This window comes from Bison bison, unplaced genomic scaffold (assembly GCF_000754665.1).
Source record: "Bison bison bison isolate TAMUID 2011002044 unplaced genomic scaffold, Bison_UMD1.0 scf7180017864297, whole genome shotgun sequence".
Lineage (NCBI taxonomy): Eukaryota > Metazoa > Chordata > Mammalia > Artiodactyla > Bovidae > Bison > Bison bison.
Genome location: NW_011494869.1, coordinates 6904652 through 6914508, shown reverse-complemented (window position 1 = coordinate 6914508; position 9857 = coordinate 6904652). Strand labels below are relative to the sequence as shown.

At 56.6% G+C, this 9857-nt stretch overlaps 1 protein-coding gene across 4 annotated transcripts in view; it reads left to right on the top strand.

The window, feature by feature from the left end:
- FAM65A (family with sequence similarity 65, member A) overlaps window positions 1-9857 on the top strand; it is a 24943-nt gene that overhangs the window by 10695 nt on the left and 4391 nt on the right. For 2 of the 4 annotated variants that reach the window (XR_826237.1, XM_010851039.1), the window contains exons 1-13: window positions 1287-4596; window positions 5392-5518; window positions 5633-5785; window positions 5952-6030; window positions 6749-6772; window positions 6864-6917; window positions 7074-7226; window positions 7338-7401; window positions 7490-7533; window positions 7612-7737; window positions 8133-8281; window positions 8355-8484; window positions 8560-9850. Coding sequence is in view for 3 of the 4 variants with exons in the window: in XM_010851039.1 (XP_010849341.1) it covers window positions 4578-4596; window positions 5392-5518; window positions 5633-5785; window positions 5952-6030; window positions 6749-6772; window positions 6864-6917; window positions 7074-7226; window positions 7338-7401; window positions 7490-7533; window positions 7612-7737; window positions 8133-8281; window positions 8355-8484; window positions 8560-9850 (2413 nt within the window). In the remaining variant the exon portion in view is untranslated. Of the gene's footprint in view, window positions 1-1286; window positions 4597-5391; window positions 5519-5632; window positions 5786-5951; window positions 6031-6748; window positions 6773-6863; window positions 6918-7073; window positions 7227-7337; window positions 7402-7489; window positions 7534-7611; window positions 7738-8132; window positions 8282-8354; window positions 8485-8559; window positions 9851-9857 lie in introns of those variants that run through there. The other 2 variants (XM_010851041.1, XM_010851040.1) reach the window with 1 other exon arrangement.

Below are 9857 nucleotides of genomic sequence, written 5' to 3'. Positions count from 1 at the left end.
GGTGAGGGGGGGGAGCGGGTAGCAAACTCCACTTGCTGATACAATCAGAAAGGAAGAAAGGGAAGAGGAAACTGACCATGAGTTAGGGGAGTTGGGGGGACAGAGACTGGAAATGTATCTCTGCAGCAGCTCAGAGCATCCCAGTTCCATCAGCCTCCAGCGCAGACTCAGCTCCTGCCCGCCTCCACTGCTTTGGTGCAGGGCGCAGAAGACACCGCAGTGAGCAGAGCAGGCAGGCCTCAGCCCCCAGAGCTCACAGTCTGGTTAGAAGACAGACCCTAAAGGAGAACTGACAACAGAGTTATGTGACCTCAGGGATCAGAGAGAGGAAGCTATGAGGTGCCTACAAGGGAGAACCAATTGAGGGCAGGCTTCCTAAAGGAAGAAGTAGTAGGGTAAAAGAAAAAGAGAGCGAGCTGGTCAGGCTGAGAGTAGTGGGAAGGGGGTATAGGGTCAATGAGAGCTGCTGCTTGTAGGCCTGGAGAGAATTCACGGTAGCTGGAACAGAATGACCTTGGGGGAGCAGAGGACTGTGAGGGGAGGAGGAAGGTATGTGAGGGGAGGAACAGAGCCTGAAGGTCTTGTGGGTCATGTTAGAGAGTCTGGAGTTTATCCTTGGGGTAGGGGGATGCCCGTGGATGTTTCACAAGAGTTCAAATAGAGGGATGTGAAAGATATATAGAGTCCTGGCCCTGCTACTTAACAGCTGGGTCATCTTGGGCAGATTAATAATTGTTAATAACAGCAGTTAATATTTGCTGTGTGCTTACAATGAGGTATTGTATCCACCCCAACTTCCCTACCCCACATGCAATTCTCCCTTCCCCGAAAACTCCCAATAGAGGAAGTATCTCATTTCATCTTCCCAATAGCCCTGAGAGATAGTTGTTGTTATTACTGTTGTTATCCTCATTTAACAGATGGATATCTGCAGCCCAGAAACATTAGGAAATGTTTTTCCTGAAGTCACACAGCCAGTTAGCCTCAGGTTTCTCATCTGTGAAGTGGGGCTAATAGGACTCACCCATAGGGTTGTTGCCAGAATTAAATGAGATGATGTTTATTAATTAAGTACAATGCCTGGCATAGAAAGCACTTGATAAAGGACAGTTTTTAATATTGTCAGGTGACTGAAGTTTCAAGAGGGGTAATGCTGTTATTGAATGAAGAACAGATCATGGGACTTCCCTGGTGGTCCAGTGGCTAAGATGCCACACTCCCGATGCAGGGGGCCCAGGTTCCATCCCTGGTCAGGGAACTAAGATCCCACATGTCACAACTAAAGATCCTGAGTGCCGCAGCTAAGTCCCAGTGCAGCCAAATAAATAAATAAAACTAAAAACAAACAAACAGATCATTGTGGGTTAGCATGGAGACAGGGAATCCATTAGGAAGCTGTTGTAGGATTCTAGGTGAGAACCGGTGATGGCTTGAACTTGAGTTCTAGCTGAGGGGGTGGATGTGATGGGACAGATGCCAGAGATGGCAGGAGTAGGTGACTGAGTATATGTGTTGGTGGGTAACAGAGACTGAGGCATCCAGAATGATTCTTAGTTTCTGTCTTAAACAACTGGATACGTAGATGATGGGCCTGTCATGGAGAGAGAAGGGAGAGTCAGGTTTGAGGAGCAAAGTGGTGACTTTAGTGTGGGGACTTCAAATTCAGCACATCCCTAGTAACCCACTCCACTTTGTTACTCAGCTTCCGGGAGGCATCAGGCAGGCGGCTGGATGAACAGGCCTGGTGCTCAGAAGAACGGTTTGGGCAAGGAAGAGAGAAGGAAGCTGGGAACCTTTAGATGGCATTGAGCTGTGCGAGAGGGGCCCAGTCCATGAGTGGGGAGGAGGATGAGGACAATTCGGGGATGGGGAGAAAGACAGATCCCCTGTGGGAAAGTAAGATGTGCAGCCAGAGGGAGAGGTAGAAAGCCAGGGACGTGTTCCTTGAAATCCAAAGAAGGAAAGGCTTGAGGAAGAGGAAGAGAACTGCCCAGTGAAAAGCTTTGCTCAGATCAAGCAGGATAAGGACTAAACATTGAATAGGCAATTCAGCAGCGGGGAAGTCACTGGAAACCTTGTCATCCAGACCAGTCAGGAATGCTGGGTACAGAAACTGGGCAGAGTAGGAAGAGGAGTGGGTGGATGGGGAGAGGAGGTGGAGGTGGACATACCTCTTCAAGAAACTTGGCTCTGAAAGAGCCAAATAGGGTGAGGGGTGGGGTAGCTGGAAAGAGACTGGGAGTCCACAGAGGGGTCATTTCTTTTTATAGTTGATTTATTTACAGTTAGCTTTGTATTGAAATAGAATATTCACACAGAAAGGGTACATGCCCTAAGTGGACAGCTCACAGTACATTTTCACAAAGGAACACACCTATCTAGGATCAGGAAATAGAACCCAGATTAGGAAACAGAACATAATCAGTACCCTGTCAGCCCCCTTGGGCTCCCTTCCAGTCGCTGCTCCCCAGGGCTAGTGTCACTGCTATTAATAGTCACTACTATTCTGACTTCTGCCACCACAGGTTAACTGGTTTTGAACGTCATATCAACTCATACACGTATCCTCTCTTGTGGTCTTTCTTCTTTCACTCAACATTATGTCTGTAGAATTCATCCCTGTTGTTGCATGTAATTGTATATTGTTCATTCTTTCCATTGTATAACATTCTATTATATCTACTGGTGGGCATTTGGGTATTTACAGGGTTGTTTTCACCTTTTATGTGGGAGTGACTGGAACTTGTTTGAGGTTTGTGGCGAAAGACTGAAACATCTTCCATGGGAAGGGAGAGGGATGGCTAGGGCCACACGTGAGGATTTCCCGCATGGGAAACAAGAGCCTGGCTGAGGTTGAGACTTGTTCTTTTCCAGCCCAGCTGCTGTGCCAAGACCTCTGGTGGCTCCCACTAGCCTGTGTGCAGGTGCAGAGAAGGCAGGGGATTGGGTTGCCCAGGGTTGGTTTCTGCCAGGTAAGGGAGTAGCCCAGAGTGCCGCGGGTATTGGTAGCAGGCGGGCAAGCTGGAGTGGTGGCTGCAGATCCAGGCTGGGGAGAAGGCTGTGCTGGGAACGTGGGATGGAGGTGGCAGGGAGAAAGGAAGCAGAGGCAGGTTATGAGCTTTGTGCAGGGCCATGTCTGTGCAATAACTGCTGCCTCTCCAGCGACTAGAATAAGATTGTTACTTAGTAAACAGTTGAATAAATGAGCTGAGAGCTTCAGGAGGTCTCAGGTAGAAGGCAGGTGAGGTGGGGGTGATGGAGAGAGCCTGAAAGTTGTGGTCAGTGTGGTTCTGATTTAGGAAGGGGGGCACTCCAGAGCCAGGTGATGAGGCTGGGGTCTTCCAGTGGAGGGTGGCTGCAGGGAGCAGAGAGAGGTGGGCAATCCACAGGAATCGATAGCTGCCAGAGGAGGGGGGCACAGCACTGTCTTCAAGGAGGGAGGGGGAAATAGCACTTCTCATACTAGGATCCTAGGACATCTTGCATCTGCATCTGTATCCGGGGGTGGGGGTGTCTGACTGGAAATGCAGATGCCTGGGCCCACCTCAGTCTTTTGGGGAGAAAGTAAGCCCAGGACGGCTGAATGGAGCATCAGGGAGCAGGAGTGTTTAGGAGTGGGGGAGCACCTAGCCCCTCTGACGGAATGAGATGTCCAGTGGACCCTGGACATGGTGGCCTCTATCCAGGCAAGAATTGGATGGGGATAGTCAATGGAGAGATACTGGGGGCAAGAAAGGGCCAACACCAAGGGGATTCAGCCCATGCAAGCTGGGAGCCAGAGGATGGGGCCTCTGTCTTAGGAGGCAGTTTCTGCTAGAGAGAAGGCGCTGATCAGCAGTGGGACCTGATCCTCTCCTCATGGCCTAGGGGTGGAGGGAGTCCCCCAGACTAAGCACCACTTCTGTGGGTGGAGGGATGGGGTTGGTGCACGGTGCTGTGGGGCTCTCTGCACCCAGTTCCTTCTCTTCCTTCTGGGGGCAGCAGCACATAATATGGGGTTGATCCCTGCGCCCACTTCAAGGTCCGCCCTTCTCAGCCTCAGGGTCGCCTCATGTTCGGTGCCTCTCTGCCATCCTTCCGCACAGTCCCTCCACTCAGCACCCGCAGCCCTTACTTCTGCTCTCTCAGAAGACCTCACACACCCAGAACCCCATCTCTCAGTCCTCTGAACTTAGCCCTCTCAGCACCCTCCAACAGGCGCTCTATGAGGCCCCTGTGTTAACTACACTCAGTTCAGCCCCCCTCCCTCGTTGTCTTCACTCGGTTTAGCCACGCTCGACCCAGCTGAGAAGATCCCCGCCAGTCCCCAGCCCGAGGGGAACCCCCAGTCACCCCTCCCAGAAGCCAGGGGGGCCGAGGGCCCGGTGCCCCCCTGATCGGGCCGGTCCCGCCCCATCCCGGCGGGCTGAGTCAGGCGGCAGGAACTGGGCGGGGGGCGGCGCCGGGAGGAGCTGAAGCCGGAGCCAGAGTCTCTGGGAGCGAGCACGGAGGCCAGCCGGGCCGGCACCGAGGGGCCCTGGGCCGGCGTGGACTCGGGAGGGCCAGCGCGGGGGTTAAGGGGCTGTCCCGGACCTACCATGAGCGCCAAGAAGAGAGGTAGGACCCCGTCTGGGGCTGCGGAGGCTTCGGGGCTGTCCCAGCGGGCCGAGTTCTGGGCGCCCGGGGCGCGGGGTTCGCCGGATTTGTGTGGGGCTTTGCCGAGGATCTCTTCCCTCTAAGGTCCAGGCGAAGGCGGCTGTCTGTGACTCAGTTTCCCGGTAGGAGTCTCAGGGAAGAGGAGGGGCGGGGCCCTTCTCGGCACTGCCCCCCACCCTGGGAATCCCCGGGCTCTGGGCGCCTCCGGGCGGGTGGCGGCTAGAGGGGAGCAGCTTCCGCGGGGCGGGCGGGTCTGGGGAGCCCAACCTGCGCAGGCCAGGCCTGCCAGACCGCTCCGCTGGGCTCCAAGCATGCACCCCGCCCCGCCCCGTGACCTCCCGCGGCCTCTCGGGGTGCGGGCGTGGGAGCTCCTGGCCCCACTTGGGGGAGGAGGTCAGGGGCAGGGCTGGGGAGCCCGCCCCACGCCCGGGTAAACAGACGCTTCCGCACATTCTTTGCGTGCCCCTCCCCTTTCCTGCCCCTTCCCAGCCCAGGGAGGGTCCCAGCGCGACCCCCCTTCCTGCCCCGCGCGGCAGGCGGAGCCTGCACCTCTGCAGGAAGTGGGGGCCGAGCCGAGGCCACGCTGAGTCCGAGACCGAGTCACCCGCGGCCGCCCTGTCATTAGGGCCCCGGTGCGTTTTGGACTGCCGGCGGCAAGCGGTGGTATCCGGCAGGACTGAGAAACAGGCTGGGCTGCAGGGAGGGGGCTTCAGGGGCCTGACTGGCTCTGGACACCAACCCCTTCGCCACCCCCAGGGAGCCCCGCGCGGACTCATTCCATGATGTCCCTGTCGGTGCGGCCGCAGCGCCGCCTGCTCAGCGCCCGGGTCAGTAGGAGCCAGTCCTTCGCAGGCGTCCTCGGAAGCCAGGAGCGGGGGCCCAGGTACGCAGCAGAGTGGGGCTGACTGGGTGCAGAGAGGCTAACCGGGTTGGAGTGTGCTAGTGAGGGTGTGGGGGAGGACTTCTTGCCTCTTTCTGAGTGCAGTCTCTTCTTCAGGAGCTTCCCGGCCTTCAGTCCTCCGGGGCCCCCTAGGAAGCCCCCGGCGCTCTCCCGAGTGTCCAAGATGTTTTCAGTGGCGCACCCGGCCCCCAAGGTCCCGCAGCCTGAGCGCCTAGACCTGGTGTACACTGCGCTCAAGCGAGGCCTGACGTAAGCAGTGCCTTCCCAACTCCTTGTCCCAGGATCCCTCCCTAAGCCCTCTACCCTTCCTGCTAATGGGAACCTTCCCCAGCTTCACTCCCTCTCCTCACTGCCCCTTCCTTGGGCAGATAGAGGCTGGAGAAGTAAGAGAACTCTGTGGTCACCGTTTACCCAGGGCTTATTTGGAAGTGCACCAGCAGGAGCAGGAGAAACTCCAAGGACAGATAAGGGAGTCCAAGAGGAATTCCCGCCTGGTGAGTGAAGAGTTGACATCCTGTATGTCCTGGTTTAATGCTCTTTGCTCTTGTGGTGTTGAGGGGCTGGGCAGGGCCAGTGCTGGCTAACATCAGGGCTGTTTTCTGGGGTGACTCAGTCCAGGTGTGACTAAAAAAGGGGTATCAGGCAAAACTGATAGGTTTCTTTCTTCCGCCTTCCCAGGCTGCGTGTACTTTCTGCCTGTGACCCAGTGCCTGCCCCCTGGGAACTTCCAGTGGGGTGGGTCAAACCCCACTGACATGGACAGCGGGAGATTATGTTGAGATTAGGTTTTGGTGGTCCTCAGCGAGAGCTGTGGTTTTTTCTGGGTAACAGTTCAGGGCTTCGCGGAAAAAGAACCGTTTCTGCTGGGTCTAACAGGAGTTCCCTGTTAGGGGGAACCAAGCATGAGGAGGTGCAGAGCTCTCGTCCTAGGGATGGTCGCAAAGGCAGTGGTCCAGGGGAGGGATCTCACAGAAGAGGCAGGGGGAAGAGTACTGGAGTGGTCCTGGGGACCAGATCTCTGACACCAGCAGAGACCAGGCATGTGAGAAGGTAGGCCAGTCCCCCCTTTGACTGGAATGGCTGCAGACTGTGGTGTGAGAGGAGGAACCCTGGGAGGGAAAGGCGCTGGATGGTCTGGCCAAGCCGGTGCCCCTGCTGGAGTTCTTCTCCTACCTCCTAATGTGTCCCTCTCCCCCCAACCTCTCCCTGCAGGGCTTCCTGTATGACCTGGACAAGGTGAGTGTATAGAGAATGGTGTTGGAAGAGGTTGACTCAGAGGTAGGTAAAGAGCCCTGGGCCTCAGGCTTCTAACACACCTTTCCCCCAGCAAGTCAAGTCCATTGAACGCTTCCTGCGACGGCTGGAGTTCCATGCCAGCAAGGTACTGGTGCGGCATACCTGTGTGTGCTTGCAGCTTGGGGTGGGAGGTCGGGTGTCACAGGGAGAGTGGGTGATGGTAGGCCCTGGGGAAGGCCCTGGGGGAGCAACCCCAGCAGTGAGTCTCAGTCCCCGTCTGCCACCCCACTCCTCTGCCCAGATTGATGAACTGTACGAGTCATACTGTGTGCAGCGGCGTCTCCGGGATGGCGCCTACAACATGGTCCGTGCCTACAGCACCGGCTCTCCGGGGAGCCGTGAGGCCCGGGACAGCCTGGCCGAGGCTACTCGAGGGCATCGCGAGTACACAGAGGTGAGGGGTGTGTGCCCCTGAGGCCGAGGCACAGGGTACAGTAGAGTTGGTGAGAGGGGAATGGCTTTTGACCTCTTCTGTCGTTCTCCTCGCCCCTGTCTCTTTGTCCAGAGCATGTGTCTGCTGGAGAGCGAGCTGGAAGCACAGCTGGGCGAGTTCCACCTCCGGATGAAAGGTACCAAGCAGTGAGGTGTCAGCCAGGGCGGGGAAGTGTGTGCCTGAGACCTCTCGACCCAGCTCATCTCCTTCTCCCCCACTCCCAGGGCTGGCCGGCTTCGCCAGGCTGTGTGTTGGTGACCAGTATGAGGTAGAAAGATGGGAAGGGAGGGGCTGGGGTGGCGGGGTCGCAACATGGAAGTCTGCTTTATCTTGCCTCTTCCCCTAGATCTACATGAAATATGGGCGTCAGCGCTGGAAACTACGGGGCCGCATAGAGAGTAGTGGAAAGCAGGTGTGGGACAGCGAGGAAACCGTCTTTCTGCCTCTTCTCACGGAATTCCTGTCCATCAAGGTGACGTCTCTGCCCAGGACCATAGGATACCAAGATGCTGTGACTCTGTGACCCGTGAACCCCTTTGGACCTTCATGACCTTGAGACCCTTAATGCCTGTGACCCCCACGTGGTTCCTTGTCCCTGTGAATGTGTGACCCCCTTGACCTTCATGACCCTGTGATTTCCCCGTGATCTTCTGACCTGGTGAATATTTGACCCCTGAACTCCCATGAGGCTGTGACTTCATGACAATAGTGACTACAGATTTGGACCTCTGTGATACTCATGCTCCCAGAATGCTTCAAGCCTGCATGGCCCCATGACCCTGTGACTGTGCAGGTTCAGACCTCTGATCCCCCACAATCTCATGATCCCTACACCCTGATGACCCTACCATGCATTCTTGGCTACAGGTGACAGAACTGAAGGGCCTGGCCAACCATGTGGTTGTAGGTAGCGTCTCCTGTGAGACCAAGGACCTGTTCGCTGCCTTGCCCCAGGTTGTAGCAGTGGACATTAATGACCTCGGCACCATCAAACTCAGCTTGGAAGTGACATGGAGGTTGGTAGGGCTGAGGGACTTGGAGACAGGGCTGGGGTTTGTGGCGTCTGCTAACAGATTCTTTCCTCTCCAGTCCCTTCGACAAGGATGACCAGCCCTCAGCTGCTTCTACTGTCAACAAGGCCTCTACAGTCACCAAGCGCTTCTCCACCTATAGCCAGAGCCCACCAGACACACCCTCACTTCGGGAACAGGCCTTTTATGTGAGTCACATCCCAGGCTCAGCACCACCTTCCCCAAGAAGAGGTGGTCCTGAAATGTCTTTTCCTCTCTCCCAGAATATGCTGAGGCGGCAGGAGGAGCTGGAGAATGGGACAGCATGGTCCCTGTCATCTGAATCTTCTGATGACTCATCCAGCCCACAGCTCTCAGGCACTGCCCGCCACTCCTCAGCCCCCAGACCCCTGGTGCAGCAGCCTGAGCCTCTGCCCATCCAAGTTGCCTTCCGTAGGGCTGAGACCTCCACTTCTGGGCCCATGGATGAGGAGGGGGCTGTGGCCCCAGCCCTAGCCAATGGGCATGCCCCCTACAGCCGGACTCTGAGCCACATCAGTGAGGCCAGCGTGGACGCTGCCCTGGCTGAGGCTTCAGTGGAGGCTGCAGACCTAGAAAGTCTAGTCCGGGGACCTAGCCCACCTGCGTGCCCAGATCCCACCCATGGGGAGCACCCTGCTCGTGTCCCTCCTGTCCTGGATGCTGGCCATTCTGCCACAAACCCCACTCTCAGTACAACAGGCCCTGCCCCATCTGCTCACCTAGGCTCGGCGAACAAGACCATAAATTCTAGCTCTCCTGAACTGCCCACCCAGACCACTACAGGCTCCACCTATTGTGCCATGAGCCCTACCCATAGTGCTCCAAGCCTCATTCACTGTACCACAGCTTTTACCCACAAGACTGTGGTCTCTATCCTCACTACCACAGGTCCTACCCCCAGTACCACAGGGCCAGTCCAGACCACAAGTCCCACCCACAAACCAGTGCTTTCTACCCTCACTCCTGCAGCTCCTACCCCCAGTGCTACAGACCCAGTCCAGACCACCGCAAGCCTCAGCCACACTGTCACAAACTTGACACACACTGTCACAAGCGCTACCAACAAGCCCATGGTCTCTACTCTCATGACCGCAGGCCCTACAGCCAGTGCCACAGGTCCAGTGCAGACTACCACTAGCCCCACCCACACCACCACAAGCCCCACCCACACTGTTGCAAGCCCCACCCATGCTACTGCAAGCCCCACCTATACCACCACAGGCCCCACCCATACTACTGCAAGCCCCACCTATACCACCACAGGCCCCACCCATACTACTGCAAGCCCCACCTATACCACCACAGGCCCCACCCACACTACTGCAAGCCCCACCCACACTACTGCAACCTCTACTCCCAAAGCCAAGATGTCAACTAACACCACTACACCCAATGCTAAGGACCCAGTCCAGACCACCAGCAGTCCCACCCATTCTGTCACAAGCCCCACTCTTATAACTGTAAGCTCATCCACTTTTCTAGACTTTGCCAAGCTCTCCAGCCCCTCTGCAAATACAGACCCTCCCCACCTAGGCACCAA